General features: G+C 71.9%; 1 protein-coding gene across 1 annotated transcript in view; it reads right to left on the bottom strand.

Annotated features, from left to right (window-relative positions):
• The window catches only part of COL18A1 (collagen type XVIII alpha 1 chain), a gene marked incomplete at its 5' end in the record, with an annotated part of 70,457 nt that overhangs the window by 49,856 nt on the left and 350 nt on the right, over nt 1–20,251 (bottom strand). The window contains 6 exons of the mRNA XM_084232784.1: nt 2,790–2,869; nt 3,045–3,194; nt 3,810–3,982; nt 11,745–11,984; nt 17,121–17,352; nt 18,207–19,356. Of these exons, the coding sequence (XP_084088910.1) occupies nt 2,790–2,869; nt 3,045–3,194; nt 3,810–3,982; nt 11,745–11,984; nt 17,121–17,352; nt 18,207–19,356 (2,025 nt within the window). The remainder of the gene's footprint in view (nt 1–2,789; nt 2,870–3,044; nt 3,195–3,809; nt 3,983–11,744; nt 11,985–17,120; nt 17,353–18,206; nt 19,357–20,251) is intronic.

Genomic DNA, 20,251 nt, shown 5'->3' with positions numbered 1-20,251 from the left:
CCTGCAGAGAAGCCGCCACCCCTGGCCACTCGCTGCCACCGCTGGGTGCCCTGCTTGCGTTGGGTGGACGGTCAGGGGTCGTGAGGTGCCCCTCCAGGGGACAGGGCTGGTGGGCCCGAGGGGCCTGGGGTGGGGGCCAGTCTGACACCTGCGCCCTGTGAGGGGCCCTTCCCAGCTCATCGGGTCTGCATCACTTCCAGAGCATGGGAGAGGTGGGCACCGGACTTGGCTCCACCCTCCCCTGAAGCACGCGGCATCTGAACACGGCCCGGCCCGTGAGGCGGCTCTGCAGGGAGCGCAGGTGGAGCAGCAGCGAGGCTGAGGCTTGGGCTCTCCAGGAACGCCCTTGGGAGGGTGGGCCGACCTAACCCGCCAGTGCGGCCCTGGCTCAGGGCCTGGAGAGGGCCTGGAGGGGCTGAGGAGGGGCAGCCCGCAGGCCTTGTGTCCCTTCTCTGCTCTCCAGCAGCCCTGTCCACCCTCCATTGTCCCCCTTCCTCTGAGCTCAGCCCACCCCCATCTGCTTCCCCTTTTCCTGTTTTCTGTCTGGCCTGTGCTTTCTCCTGCAGCCTCCCTCCAGGGGTTTCTGTAGAAGGAAAGGAAATGGGGCACCGCCGGAGAGGACAGTGGCGGCCTGGCCCACAGCCAGCAGGGCTTCGCCTGACTCAGGGGCTGTGGTGTCCGGACAGGGGCCCTGGGGGTCCTGGGAGGGTCAAGCCGCAGCTGACGGCCGCTCTGCCCCGCGTGGGCCCAGTCCAACAGCCTCCTGCCGCAGCACCCCTGGCCCACGGGCCGGCCAGGCCCCTCTGAGAGCCGCCCTCCCTGGCTGGGCTTATTGACGGTGCCAGGCAGGAGCCCGGAAGCCAGCCACCGGCAGAACCAGCTGTGAGCTGCAGAAGCAGACCTGGAGTCCAGGCCCACCTGGGCCCTCACCTGCCTGTCACCTGCCCTGGCCCTCAGAGGGAGGGGGGCCCTGAGTGCCCTTCCTCTGGCTCGGGGGGCCCGCCCCTGCTGCTGGTAGCCCAGGCCTTGGCAGGGCCAGGCCCGCTGGCGACGCCGGGCTGGGGAGAAGTGGGTGTGGCAGAGCGCCCCGGGCCTGTCCCTCACGTGGGCCCCGAAGGGGTCAGGGCCTGGCGCTTGGCCCTGAGGCAGCCTGGCACGGGGAGCAGGGTGGGCTGTGTGGGCCCCGGCATCCCCATGAGGCTCGGCCACCGCAGCAGGAACCCGGGGACCTAGTCCAGCGTGTTTTTTGCCTGCCTGTCATTGCCCCCACCGTCCTCAGGCCGCCCCCTCAGCTCTGCGCCGGGCACTTCACCAGGACACACGCACCTGTGCCCAGCCCCGCCTGGGGGCTGCACGTGGCTGCGGGGGCTGGGCCTTGGCCAGCTGGTGGTGTCCACTCGCCCCCCCCAGGCTGTCCGTGTCCACGGCCCCCCCCCCCCGCAGGCTGGCCGAGGCTCTGTGTGAAGCGGGGTGCTGACGCTGTGGGCACAGGTACCTCTGCAGTGGCAACAGCGGACCCAGCGCCGGCGGCCTTTCCTCACAGGGCCGCCGGGAGGCCCCGGACAAGGCGGTGCAGGCCCAAGGCTTCCAGGCCTCAGCGGGGCCTCGCGCACCGCCGTAGGCTTCCGCCCATGGACGCTCACAGCTCTGGCCGGGGCAGCGGGGCTGGCGAGGGCCCTTGATGCCATCTGGGGTGCGTGACCTGAGGGGCACCTGGTCCCCGCCCACCGCTCAGGCCCCACGAGGCGTTGGGGGAGATCTGTCTTGGGTGAGTCAGCGGCCGCCCTGAGGACTCACTTAAAAATAGCCGGAACTTTCTAGGTCAGGCCGCCGGCTATTTCAGGGCAAAGTCGGAGGCAGAGACACAGGCCATAAAGAGCGGGCCTCTGCCGGGCGCCCTCACGCCGGCCTCCCGCAGCCAGGCGCGCAGCAAGGTTTCCGCTCCTCCTGGGAGAGGCCCCCAGGGGCCACCCAGGTGCAGGCGCCCAGGTGTGGCGCCAGACGGCCACCTGGGCACCACCTTTGGCCGGGTCCTGCCGCACTGTTCTGGTCTTCTGCTCCCGGGAAGGTGGCCCGTCGTGCTGGGCCAGCGCCGGCCCTCGCCGAGTTGGGGTGGGGCCTTGGCGCGGTTGGCAGGCGGGCACCACTGCCCACAGGAGACGTGCTCCACGCCCCGCCTCACGGTCCCGTCCCAGCCAGGCCACTGCCGTAGGAAGGACATGATAGGACCCACCTCCACAGCCCAGACAGCCCCTCACGGTGGTGTCTGTCCTTTAGGACGTGGCCGTGTCCTGCACAAGATGTCTGCGTCTGGTCCTGGCCGGATTCAGCCCTTTGGTCAGCCCCTTGACACTCCACAGAACCTTCTGGAACATCTTCCCACTCTCCAGCAAGGCATCAGGGCGCCCACAGGCCCCTCAGGAGGGGTTTTCCACAGCGGCCCCACATAACCAGGTCCCCAGGAGCCTGTCTGCCCGGCGTGGAGCAGCTGTGGGGGCTCAGCCTGTCCCCCAGGCCTCCTGCCCGCAGCAGGCCAGGCCAGAGTCACACCCCACCCTCCATCCGTCCAACCGGCACCCACAGGCTGCAGCGCAAAGGCCTGGCTGGGTGGGACACCCGCCCCGCACTACCCCTCCCTGGCCCGGCTCCTCTCCCCCACGCGCCGCCCGCGGCCCATGCTAGCCCCTCCCCTCCCCTCCCCCCTCCCCTCCCCCCTCCCCTCCCCCCTCCCCTCCCCCCTCCCTTCTCCTCTCCCCCTCCTCCCCCTTCTCCTCCCCCTCAGGCAGTACCTGGACACACACGGGTGGGCGGAGCGCGGGGAGTGACTGCGGTGCTGACACATGACAGGGAGAGAGCCGATAAGTGATGGCTGACAGAGGACAGGAGCCAGGGGGGCAGGAGCCAGCTGGGGAGAGGATGAGGCTGAGGAGTCCGGGGTCTGTGAGCAGCTGCAAAACTGCACAGCTGCTGGGGTGTCCCTGGAGGGGTCCCTGCGAGAGGATGGCGTGGGGGACCCTCTGTGCTGGAGGCAGGGCAGGGCTCACGTTCCGGCGCAGGCTCCCTGGGGCGCGGGCTCCAGAGGGCTCGGGGTGAGTGGGCTGGCAAGGATCGGAGGACTTGGGGGTGCTCAGGGCCAGGCCCTCAAGGGAGGTGGTGTCGGGGTCCTGCAGGCCTCGGTCCCCAGAGCTGGTGCCCTGCAAAGGAGGGGGGTGGTCTGGCGGCCCCTGCCCCACCCCGCATGGAGGGCTGTGTGTGTGCCGGGTAGAGGCACCCCGGGGCCTGAGGGCCTGTCCCTGTGGCCCTGGGGAAGAGCAGAAAACGGGGCTCCCCCTGTCTTCTGTGTGGGTGTGGGGCAGGGGCCCTCCTTTTCCTGGAATGTGGCTTTATTTTGTAACAAAGCAACTGTTTAAATGTTTGTTTTCTTGAGAAAATAAATATCCGGCTCCAGCTAACGTCAGAGGAGAGGCTGTAAACCAAGTTCTCAGGGTGGACGGGGGAGACCACCCTCCCTCAGAGCGTGCCACAGCCCCGCCGCACTGCCCTCCCCCGCTGGCCCCCCAGGGTGACTGTCACCCCAGCCTGCCCCTGGCCCTGCTGGGCCCTGGAAAGGCCCCTGGCCCTGCTGGGCCTCTGGGGCGCCTCCCGGAGACTGGGGTGTCCCAGCAAGAGGATTCCTCAGGGACACCGGGAACAGGAGGGGCTCTGGTGTGTCCCTGCACACACACCCCTCACCCCGCACTCGCACCCTGCACACCAGCACATTCTCGTGCACTCATGCGTGCACACACTGCCCGTTCACCCACACTCACCCTCGCGCGCACACACCCCATCACACGCGGCGACAGCTGGACCAGGGTCGGTGAGGCCGGACCCTCCAGGACCCCCGGGACCCCCGAGCCTCGGTCCCCGCTCAGCTCCCTGTCCAGGGGCACAGGATGGCCAGGGAGCTGGGTCAGATCGTGGGCATCCTGGCGGCCTCCATCTGCCAAAGGGAATCACGCACTTGGGGACGCTGCAGCCGGTGGACAGTGAAGCCGGCGCTGCGGGCGGACACGGGCGAGGCCAGGCCGGCTGACCGCACTCAAAGAAGAGAAGGACGAGGGAGCGGAGGACAGGGTGCGGGGAGGCCGAGGTGGTGGCCGTCGCCCCTGAAATGCCAGAAGCCACCCCGAGGGCAGGTGAGCAAACGCTTCCAAAGGGAAACCCCCTGCAGGACCCCGCGGTGGGGGCGCCAAACCCGGAGCGGGAGTGGGAGCGGGAGCGGGAGGGGCCGTGGGGGGCCACGCCTGAGCCCCGGCCCGTCCAGACCCCGCGCCACGCGGGGACCTCCCAGGGGGGCGGTCAGGAGACGCTGCGGCGGGACGGCCAGCGGGGAGGGCGTGAGCGGGTGCCCGCCAAGACCAGACCCTGCGGGCTCCGAGGGCAGCGGCGCCTCTGACCACCAGGGAAGGGGACTCGGGCCCCAGGACGCCGTCCTGGCAGCGAGACGGGGCGGGCGGCAGCTCCCAGGGCAGACACGCGCAGCCCCGCCGCAGACGGGCAGGACGGGGCCCGCGGAAGCGTGTGGAGCACCCGAGACCCGCTCCCGGCGGCCGCCCCGGCCCCGCGGCCTGTTGGTGGCAGGCGCAGGGGCTCGGCGCGGGCCCAGGGCGGCCCACCGTGGGCTCTGCTTGCTGCCCCCCCCCGCCCCCCTGCAGCCCGGGCACCCCAGCCGGAGGCCGGGAGCGGAATCTGGGCCAGACGTCACGGCCGGATTTTCCCAGCCCGAGGGACTCTGGGGGTTCTGCTGAGTCATAAGTTCCCGCGGGCGGAAACGCTCGGCCTCTGGGAGTGAAACGGTGGATTTGGGCTCCCGCCCAGCGGAAGGGCTGGAGCGTGACTCACGGCCACTGATGGGGTAAACAGGCCCCGTCCGGCGGCTCCAGGGCAGGAAATGGGACTGAGGCGTGAACAATGGGGAGGCCCCAGCCCGGGGGTGCCCTTCCATGACAAGCGAGGGACTGCGGAGCCCCAAGGAGCCCCAGGGAGGCGCCCGGGCGCGGGGGCCCGGCATGGGGTCTGGCGGGAGTGGGGCGCCAGGGGCCTGCTTTGGGGTAAAGACGGAGCTGCCTGCAGGGGCACCGGGTGTTTGAGAGGCGAGTGTTGGGGTGATGGCTGGGCTGGGGAGCCGCCAGGCAGAGCCCGGAGGGTGGCAAGCGGGGGGTGAAGGTCCTGAAGTCACTGCAGGATCAGCTTCACCCCGGCAGGTGCCGGGGCAGACGCTCAGGGCTTCCCGGGTGTTCTGGGCGTCTCCTCTGTGCACGCCCACCCCCAGGGAGCTGGGCCCCCAGCACGAGCACCCCGCACTCCAGCCAGAGCCCGCGCAGGGGTGCCGAGCACAGACACAGCGCCCAGGCCGCCCGTGTGGGCGCGGGGCTCAGGGGAGGTGCACTGTGAGCGGGGCCAGCCGCGCCCCTCCTGGGCCCAGAGGAGGGATCCCCAGCACTGACCCGAGAGACGGGGCATCCCCCCAGAAGGGACGAGTGGCCCTGGTGCCACAGACCCACCATGGCCCCCCCCCCCCGTGGGCCTGGCCCGCCCCCCACAGGGCTGGGGCTGCTCCTGCCCTGTCCCAGCAGCACTGCGGCCTGCGCTTGGGAGCGGCCAGCACGCGGGGGGCGCCCTGTCCTGCGCCGGCCACGCCTGGAGCCCCGGCCACCGGCCCCCACAGCCTGCACATCCTGGCACTGGCTGAGCACACGGTCACGGGAGGCCTGGCCTGACGAGTGGGGGCACCCCCTGCCCACCCTCCTGCCTCTGATCAGGTGGCACCCCAGCCATGGCCGCCAGCGGGGGCACAGACGCCTCCGCCGCCGGACCCAGGGTCACCCCGCGGCCAGGGAGGGCGGGATGGCGAGGGCTCGGGGGAGGAGGCCAGATGCCCTGGGCAGCCGTCCAGGCCGAGAGCAGGGCCGGGCGGGTCAGGGGGCCTGGGAACGAACAGGGGACCGAGACTCCCGGCCAGCCCGGCGGGGGCCAGGGGCTGTGGGCTCCTGCTCGCTGCTGACCCCAGTTGCCCGGAGGGAGCACTGGGCAGACCTGGCTTCCACCGCCTACCGCAGCACTCGGGGCTCCCTTCTGTTGGGGAGCAGCATGTCCTGATGCTTGACGGGCTGCCCCCCATGCCACAGCACCCCCATGCCCAGCCCCCTGCTGGCCCTTGACCTCCTGAAGGCGGGGCTGCTACGAACCCAGCCTGGGGCTGAGCGGCTGGGCCTGGGGTGAAACGCGCCCCCCAGTCTCGCTGCCCTCCGCCCTCAGCTCCTCACCGTGTGCCCGCCTGGTCTGTGCCATCCCAGCACGGTGAGGCCCCACCCTGGCTGCCCGTCCCTCCGGGGTAAGCGCCCCAGGCACCGTCTCCCCCAGGCGCCATGGGGGGGCCTCGTGGGGCATGGCTGGGCATGGCTCCCTGACCCCGTGCTCCGGAGGGTTTGTTCGGCGACACCGTGTGACGTTGCTGTGTCGTCCCGGCCCTCGCAGGACTTACCCGAGAAGCCGCGCACCTGCAGCTGCTCCCCCGAGAGCCCGGGGGGCCCCCCCAGCCCTGGCAGCTGTTTTTGGTCCCAGTCCCGGGGTGATTTAGGGACACACCGTTGCCCACGACACTTCGCTTGGCTTCACTGTCTGGAAGCGGACGGGGCGCGCCCGCCCGCCCTCCTCGAGGGGGCCCCTCCCGTGCAGCCTGGTCTCCTCAGAGTTGTCTTCTGGTTTGGGGACTTTTCCCTTGTTTTCCGTGTCATTGATTTCTGCTATTGCCTGTGTTATCTGCTTAGCCTTCTGGGGTCAGTTTGTCTTTTTCTGGCTTGTTCCGTAAGGGGAAGCCTTAGAGGAGCGGTACTAAGCCTTTTTGTTGCTGTTTCTAACGTCAACATTGAAAGCTACAAATTTCCCTCAAAGCACCTCTTTGGCTGCACCCGTGGGTGCTCCCACGCGAGCCAGTGCGCGTGCGTACGCGTGGGCCATGCGTGTCCCGCAGGCGGGCAGAGCGCGGGTAACGAGACAGCACAGAGGGCGGCAAAGCAGACAACTTCAGCCACAGAAATGCCCTCTCTCCGGGGACCGACATCCAGGCACCCGCAGAGCCCCGAGGCAACAGTCTGCGGGGGCTGTGGGGGTAGGTGGGGACAGCGGTGGGGGACGAGGGGGTGTGAGGCAGCAGGGCCGGTTCAGCCCAGGGCTCTCGCTGCTGCTGCGGCGCTTTGGGCCCCTTGGCCTGTGGAAGCCCCCCCGTTTCCCCAGTCTTGCTGTGTCAAATCTCCCCTCTATGAGGACGCAGAGTGGGGGTCTCCCATGACCCCACACTGTCTCGACCATCTCCGCGCTCCAGGCTGCTGTGTCCCCCAAGCCCACATGTCAGAGGCCACTGGGCCTCCAACCAGGTGACTCAGTGGGGCGGGGTCACGGGGGGCCCTGACCAGACAGGACGGGCCTTTGGGGACAAGGGAGGGAGCAGGACAGACCCCCGGGGAGGCCGCGAGGACCTGGGGGTGCGTCCACAGCGGGGGAGACCCTGGGGCCACCCAGGACCCTGTCCCTGACCGAGAATGTTTGCTGCCCAGGCCCAGGCTGCGGTGCTGGCCACACCGGCAGCTCCAGGCGAGGTCGCCGTGATTGTGCATGTGGACCTGCGTGTGGACACGTGTGTGCCGGTCCACACCTGCGCATGTGTGTGAGCCACAACCCCGGCGCAGACACCCTGAGCGCAGGGGTGGCAGTGCCGGCCGGGACCCCCGATGCGCCCTGGCGGTGGCGGGAGCCAGGCTCACGCCCCGAGGCCCGCTGGCCCTGCCGAGAGGCGGCAGGACTGTGGCAGCACCCAGGGGCCGTGAGGGCCGCGTGCGACAGGGGTTGGCCAGCACTCGAGGACCGAGCCGTGGCCAAGAGCCAGGGGAGCTGCAGGGGCTTCGGGGCAGCGGGGCAGCGGCAAGGAGGGTGGACGCCGGGAGGGGCGAGGGGTCAGGACACCGTCCGCTCTGGCAGTCGGGCCCACGTGTAGCCTGGGCTCCATTCTTATTCCCAGCCCACCCTCCTCCCAGCATCTTGGGCCCCGTAAAACCCTCAGGGCTCCCAGCCCCAGTGGCCGCCCAGAGAGGCCCTTGGGGCCTTTCTGCACCCTCTGGCAGGGGCTGCCCGGCGGCCGGTCGGCTGCAGCCCAGCAGCAGGAAATGGGTCCCAGATGCTGATGTGTGGGGCCAGCCCGAGCCCCCAACCCCTGGAAAGAGGAGGCCTGTCAGCTGCTCAGATTTTCCAGGGCTGAGCCCCCGGGTCATCAGTGTGGGAGGAAGGAAGTGTCCTGGGAGGGGCAGATAAGCCTCCTGCGCCCACAGGAAGGGCCAGCCAGGCAGCTCCATCTGGACCCTTTCTCCGGAAACCGTGGGCCCACGTCAACCTGGGGCACCTGTGGGGCTAGGAGCAGAGGCAAGGCCACACACAGATCGAAGGCACCCCGAAAGTGGGGGCTCCAGTACAGGGGAGATCGCGGGATCCTTCCCATGGCCCCAGTGCCGCTGGACGGCGCTGCAGGGAGGGAGGTGGGCAGTGGACAGAAGGGAAGTGGGGGCAGGCAGGTGAGCAGGTGAGCACTTGGGCAGGAGGGCACAAGGGGAACTGGACCGGCAGGGAGGTGGACAGTGGACAGTCGGGCGGAGGTAGGCAGGGGGAGGTCTGCTGGCACGGACACCTGGATCAGGGCCCACCCCAACGGCCTCATCTTATTTCATTTTAAATTTTTGGGGGGTTATGGCTTTGCTTTTCCATCTGTGCGCGTGTTCCCCACCCTCCACCAAACCACCTGTGCCCATGCCCCTGAGCCTCCACCCCAGCCTGTTCCCTCTGGTGACCATTTACTGACTTCAAGGGTTGTTCCTATTTTGTTTTCCTTTTGGTTATTTCTATTCCACAGATGAGTGAGGTCAGCCGCTGCTTCTTTCGTGTCCTGACTCACTTCATTTAACATCACCTCGAGGACCAACCATTTTGCCGCCAAAGTCACACTTCATCTTTTTCACGGCCGTATAGTATCCCGTGGTTTCTTCACCCAGTCGTCTGTTGAAGAGTTGGGTGGAAGAGCCACAGGCTCGACTTGAGTAAGCTTGAGTCCCCAGCACCCAGAATCAGCTACACCCACGGGCACTGGGGCAGCACTCCACTCATCTTGGGGGGAATCAAGTATCTGTGCCTGGGCTGACCTGTGCGTTCAGGAGCTCAGCCCGTTTGCTGAGACCTCACCATCAGCCGCCCGGCCCCATCTCTGGGTCCCTGAGGCCCGGGTCCCGGCTCCCTTGCATGGCTGAGCTGGGTGCTCCTGGCTGCACCTTGGGGGTCCTCAGTTGCCCCTGTGACGAGGGTTGGGGAGGGGATAGTGCCAGCAGGCACAGGGCAAGTTTGCTATGGATTTGGGCAGGTGGATAAAGGGAGCCCATGAGTCCTCAGTGGATTTTTCAGGCTTTCGTGTGCCCCGGACACAGGCGCGCCAGGCAGGGAGGCGGCGCGGGCGGGTGGGGGGGCTGCGGGGGCAGCAGCCAGGCCTCCAGCCCCCACGAATCTCCGCGCTTTCTCTGGGCTCTCGTCTCGTGGTCTCACCCCTTCTGTAGTCACGTCCCTCCTCTCCCTGCCGCGGCTGCCGCTGCTTCTATCCTGCCTCCAGGCCCAGGCGTGCACACTTACACACAAGCACACCACGGTCCACGTGCCCACACTCAGGCCCGTGCCCCAGCCCCTCCTGCATTGACATGACCGAGGCCGCAGAGGCCAGTGCGGCAGAGCCCGAGGAATTCACCCTACGGGGGCGCTCCGGGTGACACTCGCCGTGCTCTCGGGAGCCTCCGGGCACCTGGGTGGCCCTGCGGCCTGGTGAAGCCTGGGTGACGCCAGCCTGCCGGGGTGCCAGGGAGGCCGGGCCAGCGCTGCCCTGGAGTCTGGGGCGAGCTCCCTGAGGACTTGCAGACACACCTGTGGCCAAGCAGCGGAGACGCCTGGGAGACGTCCATTTCCCTCCCAGGTGGCAGAGCCACAGAACCCTGTGCCGGGCGCCAGGCGCCGGCCTCGTCTGGAACAGGACGACATGTGGCTTCAGGCTGACGGCAAGGCTGTGGTGCCCGTGGGGCCTTCAGGATGCTCCAGGTTCTTTCTCTCTTTCGGGGGTGCCGAGGGGCTGGGGGCTGGGGCTCCCCCTGGACCCAGGACGCCGGGCAGATTGCGGGACATGCCTCTGTGTCTAGGAGGCCGCACTGCGCCTCGGGGCCCTCCTGACTCGGGAGCGGGCAGGGGAGGTGCGGGCGGGGCGGGGCGCCCTGGTCTCTGCAGCTTCTGGTGTGCAGGGGCGGGCTCGGCCCGGCCAGCGCTGCAGACACACCTGGACGCTGCGCTCGGCGGCTCTAAATGCCAGAGATTCCAGCGGCTCCTCCTGCTCAGCCTTGACTCCCCGCGTGGGAGACCCCAGGAGGGCCCCGCGCCCTGCCCCGCCGCCCCACGAGGAATGCGCGGCCCCCGATGGCCCCCCGCGGCGCTGGGTGTGGGCGCCCGGGCGCCCTCCCCCGCCCCGCCCCGCCCCGGCCCCGCATTTGTCCTCCTGTGACGGGGAGGGCGGGAGCCCGGCCAGCCCGGCCCTGCCGGGAGGGCCCCCTCCGGCCCGCCAGGTGCGGGGAAGGGAGGCCACGCCGAGGCCCAGCCTCGCCACCGCGTCCCCGGACGCCCGGCCCGCCCCGCCCCCGGCCAGGGCACGGCCCGCGGAGCCTCGGAGCAGCGCGGTGGGGCCGCCCGTCCCGGCGAGCACGAGGGCTCCGGGCGCCGCAGCTCGGCTCCTCCCGGCAGCCCGGCGCCCCGCCCGCCCCCACGGCCACCCCGCGGAGGCGGCCCCACTCCCGCGAGCCTGCCGGCCGCACCACCCCAGCAAGGGCGCGGCGGGACGCTGACCGGGGCCGGCCGGGGCTCGCCGGGCCTTCCCTGCCCCAACGCGCCCCCGGCTCCACCGCAGGCAGCTGGGGCCGCCCGCGGAGCCCCTTTATGCAGCTGTGCACGGCCTGGATCGCAGAACAGGCCAATCAGGTGCGAGCTATGAGCTGATTGGTGCTAGATGGTCCAATCAGCCACAGGATCGAAAAATGGTCCAATCAGACTTTTGTTCCCAGGACCCGCCGCCTGAGCAGCGGGAGCGGCAGGGGCCGTGGCTCTCGCACCCCGGCCCCGCCACAGTCAGGGTGGCAGCTGCTGCTCTCAGCGCTTTTATGTCACCGTGTACTTCCGGGATCGTGGGGTGGACCAATCAGGCGCGAGCTATGAGCTGATTGGTGCCCAATGGTCCAGTCAGAGCTTTGTTACCAGGACACGCCGCCCACCGCCAGGCGGTGTGGCAGTTGGGCCTCTGCGCCCTTTCATGTCCAGCGCACTTCCTGGATCATGCAGTGGACCAATCAGGCGCTGTGGGCTGATGGGCAAATGGTCCAATCAGCCACAGGATTGGAAAATGGGCCAATCAGAGGTGTGGGCGGGGCTCCCTGAGCGAGGATATAAGCCGGGCTTGGTTGCTTTGAGAGAGAGACGACGCCAGGCCCCAGAAGTGAAGAGGACGGAGAGGACGCAGCCCCCGAGGGAGGGAGCCGGGGCTGCTGCCGGCACCGAAGAGGCGGACACGGCTGCAGCCTCCGGGTGAAGAAGCAGGAGGGGAGACTCCGCCGCTGGCTCCGGGGCGAGAGCAGCGGCCGCACCTGCGGGAAGGCGCCGGGGACCGCGGTCCCAGCCGGCCTCGGTCCCGTCCTTGGCGGGGCCTGAGGAGCCCAGAGGCCTCGGGCTGGCGCCCCGGGAGCTGCTGCTGTCGGTCGCCGACCTCTCGCAGCCGAGGTGCTGGGTGGCTCCGGCGCCGCCCCCGGGGCCGGTGGGGACCACCGCGCCGGCGGTACCGCCCGGCCTCCTGGGGACCCTGGAGCCCCGCCTCCCGTCTGCGGGGCCTGGGCGCGGGGAGCCCGGAACGGCCCTGCCCCGCCGGGCTCGCGCCCAGGGCCCTGCCGCGTGGGTCTGTCCCGCCGCAGCCCGGGCCAGGGCTTTTGGCCCGCGGGGCTTTTCAGCGGCCCCGGGGTCAGCCCGGCAGGGGCGGCCGCTCCGCCCCTCCGCCCACCTCCTGCCTGGTGCCTGCGGCCGTCTCTGCTCGTTTTACTCAGGCCAAACTGTCCACACTGGCACCCCAAAGGGCCTGTTTCAGGTGCTCCTCTGGCCTTGCCTGCCTTACCCCCAGAGACTTCACTCTCCCTTGGGAACCCCAACTCCTAAGGTATCTGAACCCCGAGCTTGGCAGAGGCAGCCTCTCCTTGGCCTGGGTCCCCTCCAGCAGGGTCCTTGCTGGCGACACCCAGAGACACCAGGGCTGCTGCTCCTGGAGTCAGAGTCGGGGGGAGGTGGACAGAGTGAAGGCCCAGCTGTCTGGGCGCCCCAGGGCCGCCGGCACCCTGGCCACGGGTCCTCACCCTCCACCAGGCAGCCTCCCCCAGAGCCGCACCTCTGCTGCCTGTGGTTGGTGCTGCCCTGCCTGCAGGCCCTCTGTCCCCCTCCCCCCCCACAGTGGTCCTGGGTGGTGCACGTGACTGCTGACCTCTGACCGCGTGGCCCCAAGAGCACAGCAGGGGCCTAAACCAGCTCCGTCCTGCTGGCCTCCCGGCAAGGCCCTGGGACATGGGAGCTGAGCACTGGGCCCCGGCCTGGGTCGCGCCGGGGTCAGGGAAGCTGCCCCAGGAGGTGTCGCCTCAGGAGTCGGCCATGGCAGGTGCATTGGGGGCTGAGCATGACCTGTGACCCCACCAGAGCTACCTGTGACGCTCAGAATCACTTTGGACCCAGTCCCTGCGGGACGACTGCAGCCGGGGAGACAGGCCCCGTCCTGCCAGGCGACCCCCCCACTCCCAGCTGAAGAGGGGTCTTCCGGGGCCCCAGCAAAGGACAAAGCCCCCTGTGTGCTGTCCTGGGGCCAGGGCCGAGGAGGACAGAGCCTCTTTCAAGGCCTTCCCAGCCCTGCCGCGGTCAAGGCCAATTGGCCAGGGGGCTGCTGGGGCTCCCGGGGCCGCCGACGGGATTGACGCCACAGTGACAACAGCCAGTGAGGACGCCCAAGGCCACGGCAGGTCTCGCCCCAGCTCCTCACACGGCATTCCTGGGGGCTCCTCGGGGCCCTGCCCACGCGCACAGGGGGCTGCAGGGCCCAGAGGACACAGGCGGAGGTGCAGACCAAGTCCTTGGAGGCCAAGAGAGGGACCACAGCCCACAGGGGCCACTGCCCGTTGGGGGGGTCAGGGCCCACGGGATCTCGGTCACAGGGGGTCATGGCTCAGGGCAGAAACGTGGCATCACGCACAGCTGGGCAGCCAGAACACTGACCTGGGGTCCAATATCCAGGTGCAGCGTGGAAAGTGGTCACACCTGAGGAGCCGGCCAGCCCCACCTCTGCCCACCCCCATTCACTCCGTCCACAAGTCCTGGTGCCGGAGCTCCCAAGCCCTGTGGAACCCGACACCTGCCCCCAGCCGGCCGGGCGCGGCCTTTCTCCCAAGGATGCCTCACCCCACTGCCTCCCGCCCGCAGGGCTTCTCTGGCCCTCACACCCGGCCAACAAGTGAGGTCTCAGCTCCCTTCCCACCACCACGGGCCCCCTCGGAGACGCGCGGCCAGGCTCCTCGGCCCGTCCAGCTTGCCTCTGACCCCATGGGCAGGAGGACCCAGCCCTCGAGGCCCAGGGCTTCTGATGCCACTGGACAGTCCTCCTCCTGGCCAGTCTGATCAGCCCACGCGACAGCACACGGGCGGGGGAGGGCTGCCATGTGGCCTGCAGGGCCTGGCGCAGCACATGGTCCTGCCCCCCACCCTGTGCCGGCCCCTGAGGCGGGGGCCTCCCTCGGACTTAGAAGTGCGCAGAAAAGGGGGGCGGCGGGGGGGAGGAAGGGCTGGCGTGGGACACACCCATCAGGGGCCACCGGGCAGGGGTGCTGACCCGGAGCCAAGTCGCCCTGGGGGCTGGGGCACCTGCAGGGCCATCCTGGGAGACCCTGGGAATGTCCCGCAGAGCAGGTGGGACAGCGCTGGAGACCCGGCCCCACCCAGCCGCGACTTCTTGACTCCTGGAGACCTGCAGGACTCCTCGGTGGGCCTGGGTGGTCCAGGGCCCAGAGCCTGCAGCGTCCGGCCCGGCTTGGGCTTTGCTGGGTGGGTGGTCCTCGGGCACCTCCACCTGCCCCCTGGCTGCCTGAGGCTGAGGGAGGCCATAGGGACTCACCCCCAGACCCCCAAGCCAGAGCCGCGGCTGCACTGGGCTCCAGAAGCGTGGCCGCCCCTGCTCAAGCCTACGCGGCCTGGAGTCCCGGCACAGCAGCCCCCGGCCGGACTCTGCCAGGCGGTGTGGCCCTGCAGGGGGCGCCCCAGAGTGCTGGCGGCGGAACCCGGTGTCCCGGGGACACGTCCAGGACGCCCTGACCTGAGGCACCAGGCAGAAGCGTCCAGGCAGGCTCACCCGGGGGCCGGCCCATCCGGAGCATGGTTTGCCCTGAGGCTCCTTTGGCCCGACCCGGGTGTGAGGCAAAAGGCCTGAAAATAGGCCAGGACCCTGGCCGCACAGCCAAGCCCTCCAGGCTGCCCTGGCTGGTCCGGGTCAGGGAGCTCGTGAGGCCAGCCCCGCCGGTGGGGCCCCGGCTCTGGACAGCCGCACTTCCGGCCGGCGGCACGGCAGGGGCTCTGTTTACTCTGGCAGAGAGGGCTTTCGGGGAGCGGCGAGCGTGTTTAGTCTCCCATCCATTGCCGACTCTGGGAAGGGCTGGGGTGCCTGGCCCCAAATGGGAGGTGGGGGCCGGTATGTGGGGACCTCACCTGATGGGGACGAAGTCACTTTGCAGGGCCCGTGGCCAGCTGCCCCGTGGGCTGACCCATGTGGGTCCTCCCACCCACCTGTGCCCCGCCCTGGACCGTCCCCTCCCCTCCACATGCTCCGTGTGTGTGTGTCCGTGTGGGTGAGTGTGTGCCTGTGGGAGCGTGCACTGTGTATGCGTGTGCGTGGGTGTGAGCGTCATGTGTGTGCCTTGCGGGTGAGCATTATCTACCCGTGCATGTGAGCATACGCCCATGTGTGTTGTGAGTGTGCACCCGTGTGTGTGCGCACCCGAGTGTGTGTAAGCATGTGCCCCGAGGCGTGCACAGCGGGGCACCCCTGCCTGGGCTCACCAGGCCCAGGTGGCGGCTGCCGGCCTCAACTGTGGCCCTTTCATTTCTGGTCCGCGTAGTGAGGCCTGAGAAGCCCAGGAAAACCAGTTCCCTTTCTGGAAACCTCCAGAGTCACGACCCGCTACCAGCAGCGGGTTCTCTGGCCGGGTCTGCTGAGGCGTCCCCACGCAGCATGGCTGTCCTGTCCTGTCCTGTCCCCCTCGCTGCCGAAGCCTTTGGGGTGTGAGGGAGACCCCGGGCGTGGCTGCCTCTGAGGACCACACGCCATGGCTGGGCTGTGAGATTTGAGGGACCCTGCCATGGCCTCCCGAGGGTGCCAGGGTCACGTGGCTGCACCCCTTCCTGCTGCAGGGAGCCCCCATGCCCTGCCCCACTTCCCTGGTGGCTGGGGGAGGCCAGAGACCAGGCAGAGAGGGCACCTGCGCCAGCTGCGAGCCCCCGCCACAGTTGCTGTCCCTACCCGGGGCTGTGGGCTGAGGGCCAGGTGTGCTGGGCAGCCCCAGGTCGTGGACATGTCCCCGGGTCCTTGCGGGCATCCCTGGGGGTCTGTCCTGCTTGCCCCAAGGACCCCCTCCTGTTAGGTCAGGGCCGCCGTGACCCCGCCCCACTGAGTCACCTGGCTCAAGGCCCAGCTCCACAGACCACGTGTCCAGGCTGGGGCAGGCGCCCACACGGGGGTTTGGGGCACAGCTTGGCAGACACTGTTTTAGAAGCTCCGCCTAGGACAGAAGACGCTGTCTCAGGTTTCTCAGGGGATGAATCTTGGCCGCCATGCTGCCACCCGACAGCATGGGCGTCACTGTGAACATGGGTGTTTGCCAGCACTCCCAGGGCCCCCAAGATCCCCCAGGGCCCACCAGCACCTCCAGGATCCCCGGAGACCTCCCAGGGACCCCTGAAACCCCCCAGGGCCCAAGCACCCCCACCTAGCCACACAGCACCAGCCTGCCGCCCCAGGTGGCCCTGGGGGACACGCTGCAACAGAAAGGGCTCCACCTGCCCTGGCCGCCCGCAGCCACCCAAGCCCTCGCGGGCATCTGTACAGGTGATCGGGGAGACCTGGTTGTGAGGGAGGCGGCGCTGAGATGGCCCTCTGGAGACCCCAGGGGCCGATTCCTGCCCAGCTCTTGGGCTGGGTGCTCCTGAGCTCGGACCGGGAGGCACCGCCAACAGGGAAAAACCCTGGGCCCTGAGAAGTGGGGACCTGCCCGGGGCGGGCGGGGCTGCGGCCCACAAGGCAAGTGGGCGGCCCCCAGGGCTGGAGCAGCGTGGAGCTGGCCTGGGCAGGCGCCAGCTGGCCAGTGCCCTGTACACGAGCTCATTCGGGGGACTCGGGGTGGCAGGAAGGGAAGAAAAAGCCATCCCCCCTCCAGATGCCCCCACGGACTCTGCGGGGCCCCGGTCCCACTCCCGGGGAAGTGGCGGCTGCCTGGCCGTGCTGGGTGTCTGGGGGCTGAACTGGGCCCCCGCTGGGCAGCAGGGCAGATCACCCCAGGGCTGACACTCCCCGCCCGCCCAGGCAGGGGGTGGTGCTGCCCTGGCCCCACGCCTGTCCAGACACAACCTGGCCCGGTCAGTGCCTCCAAGTAAATATTTAACTGCTGGGCACGGCCTTGCCCGGGGGCCTCCTCACCGAGTCGCCACCTGAGTGCCTGTGGCTGCAGGCCGCCCCCCCAATACTGCACCCCTGCTCCCGCCCCGGCCCCAGCACCGCGGGGCTGGGACAGCGGCCTGGAGTTGGGGCTGCGGTCAGAGAAGAGGGGCCTGGCGCTGCTGGGGCCAGGCTCGGCCTCTTCCCACTCCAGCCCCCCGCCCTGGCCCAGCAGGGCCCCTGGGGTTGAGGGACCCAACACCCACGGCAGCACCCGCGGCCCCCCGCGGCCCCCCACCCCGCGAGGCCTCCCGGGCACTGCCCAGCGCGGGCAGGCGGAACCGGTGCAGCCGTTCCCGCGCCGCTGCCGAAGCTCGCGCGGGCGCCCCGGACAGGTCGGCGGGCTGCGCGCCGGCTCCGCGCCCACTCTCCCTGCCCGCGGCCGCGCGAGCCCCGAGGAAAGGGCCGCCTGCTGCGGGCACGGGGCGGCGCGCGAGGGGCGCCAGGGCGGCTGCGGGCTCGGGGTGGCCCTGGGGGCGCGAGCCGCGCGCACCGGACTCCGGGAGGGCGAGGCCCGCTGGCCGCGGGGCCGGCACGGACGCCGAGCCCGGCCAGGCCCAGGGGCCGCGCCCGGGAGACTTGGGGTGCGGTTGGGCCGGGGGCTGAGGCACCCCGCACCCCCTTCCCTTTCCTGAGCGCCTGGGGCGCGAGCCCGCCCCCCTCGCCGGCCCCCCGCCGCCCCCCGCCGGCAGCCGCCCCCCCGTCCCCCCTTCGACCCCCCGTCCCCCCTTTCACCCCCCCCGTCCCCCCTTCCCCCCCCCGTCGCCCCCTCCCCCCCTCCACGGGCGGAGCCGCGGCCGCCCTGCCCCCTGGTGGCGGCCGCTGGGCCGGTGGCTCTTCAGCCGAGGGCCGCGCTGGCCCTGGGGCCCCAGAAGTCGGCGCTTCACGGGACCTGAACCCCATCTTTTTCTCTGGAGGAGGGTCCCCCACCTCTGCGGCCACCAGCGAAGGAGCCCAGAGTAAGCCCCAGAGGCGAGGCGGGGGTGGGGGGAGACCCGGGGCGGGGCCGGGGCGGGGCCGAGGGGCGGGGCCGGGGCCGAGGGGCGGGGCCGGGGAGGGACCGAGGGGCGGGGCCGGGCCCGAGGGGCGGGGCGGGGCGGGGCCGGGGGGAACCGAGGGGCGGGGCGGGACCGGGGGGGGGGGGACCGAGGGGCGGGGTGGGGGCGGGAGCGAGGGGCGGGGCGGGGTGGGGGCGGGGGGACCGAGGGGCGGGGCCGGGGAGGGAGCGAGGGGCGGGGCGGGGCGGGGCGGGGGCGGGGCCGGGCGCCCGCCGCGCAGACCCCGCCGGCGGCCCCGCGGGTCCCCCCGGCTCCCGCACACGCACCCGGAGGGAGGCTCGCGGCCCTGTGGTTCGGCCGGCGGCGCGGGAGGCCCGCAGGGGAGGCCCAACGGCGGGGAGGAGCCCCGCTCGGCGGCTGCACTGGGGGCCCGGGGCGGGCGGGGGTGCGGCCGCCTCTGGCCCCTCCCGGGCCGCGTGGGCACCGTCCGGGCTCCCGGGGCAGCTCCTCGACGCGGAGCCCGCGAAGGGCTGCGCCGCCTCCCGCGCCCGGCCGCCCCGGGCCGGCGCGTCCTGGTCTGGCTTCCCGCCTCCCCCGCCTGGCTCGGGCCGCACCCGGAGGGGCGGTCGGGGGGACGCCGGCTCCCGAGCCCGCCGCGGGCGTGGGGCGCCGTCCTGGGGCCGCCCGGGGCCGGGGGACAGGCTCGTGGGGACACCGGGGAGGGGCGCGGGGGCCGGTTCGCAGGAGCTGCCCCGCCCGCGGCCGCCAGCCGGACCCGGGGCTGCGCCCCCCTGGCCTCCGGGGCTTGTGGGCAGGAGCGGGCCGGGCCGGGCCGGGCCGCCGAGACGCCGCCTCGGGCCGCTTCTGGCCTCCGCGGTGACGCCCGGGCCAGGGCCGGCTCGGGCGCAGGGGCCACCAGTTGCCGCCGCCGCGCTCCGGCCGCTCCTGCCCCGGCGCTGGTGCTCGCCGCTCGGCCGGGCCGCGCCCGCGGGGGTCCGGGCCTGGGTGTGCGCGCGGGGGAACCGGGCACCCGAGGGCTCGGGGACCCGAGCGCACACCCCATTTGGCAGAATCGCGCGTGGGAATAGGCGGGGGCGGCCTGGCGTGCGCCTCTGCCCCGGGCCCCTGCAGGGAAGGGGCCGCGCCTGGGGCGGGCGGGGCGGCCGTCGTCCTGCTTCGGGCGTGTCCGAAAGCCCGGGACGGGTCTCGGCGCTGGTGCGGGCGCGGGGGACACACGGGCCGCGGAAGGACGCGCTCACGCGGGCGGCGGCGGGAGGACACAGGCCCAGCGGCCGCGCCCTCCCGCCCGGCCCGGCCCGGCCCGCTCTGCCCCCGCTTCCCGCTGGCCGCGGCGTCCCGCCGGCGCGGCCCGGCTCCCCGGCTCCCGGGGCACGGCACCCTGCTGCAGGCCCCGTCAGCCAGGGGCCGGCCCCGCTGGCGGGGCCCAGAGGGGACAGGGGCTGCGAGGACTCCCAGCTGCAGGCGCAGCCCCCGCGGGCCCGGGCAGCGGCCTCCGGAGAGCCGCGGAGAGGCCCGGGCAGCTCCCGTCCCGCGGCCCCAGGGCCCGGCGCAGGGCGGCGGCCCCCCAGGGCGCCCAGCACAGGGACCGGCCACGGACGCCTGGACACATCACGCCGGCGCGGGCCGGGCGCGCGGGCCGGGCGGGGTCCAGGCGGCCGGGCAGCCCGCGCAGGCGGAGCCGCGGGGAGGGGCTGCCGCGGGCGGGGGACAAGGCCCCGGCTCTTCAGTGACGTCCGGGCGCTCCCCAAGGCCCGGGCACCCCCGAGCCCCTACACAGGCAGCGGCCGCCCCAGCCTGGGGGCCAGAGGCCCGTGGCCCCAGTGCCGCGTCCAGCCCGTCCCGCGGCGCCCGCGCGGCGACCGTCTCCAGCGCGCCCCGCCCGCCAGGACCGCACCGGGCCCGCGGTGCGCACGCGCAAGGCCCCGCCCCGCCCGCTCGGGCCCGCCCTTCTCCCCGGCCCCGCCCCGCCCAGTCGGCCCCGCCCCCGCCGGCCCCGGCCCCGGCCGCTCGAGCCCGCCCTTCTCCCCGGCCCCGCCCCGCCCAGTCGGCCCCGCCCCCGCCGGCCCCGGCCCCGCCCGCTCGGGCCCGCCCTTCTCCCCGGCCCCGCCCCTCCCAGTCGGCCCCCGCCGGCCCCGGCCCCGCCCAGTCGGCCCCGCCCCCGCCGGCCCCGGCCCCGCCCGCTCGGGCCCGCCCTTCTCCCCGGCCCCGCCCCGTCCAGTCGGCCCCGCCCCCGCCGGCCCCGGCCCCGCCCGCTCGGGCCCGCCCTTCTCCCCGGCCCCGCCCCACCCAGTCGGCCCCGCCCCGCCGGCCCCGGCCCCGCCCGCTCGGGCCCGCCCTTCTCCCCGCGCCC

This window comes from Talpa europaea, assembly GCF_964194135.1.
Source record: "Talpa europaea genome assembly, chromosome: 4".
In the NCBI taxonomy this organism is placed as follows: Eukaryota; Metazoa; Chordata; class Mammalia; order Eulipotyphla; family Talpidae; genus Talpa; species Talpa europaea.
This window is presented reverse-complemented; position numbering and strand designations above follow the sequence as displayed.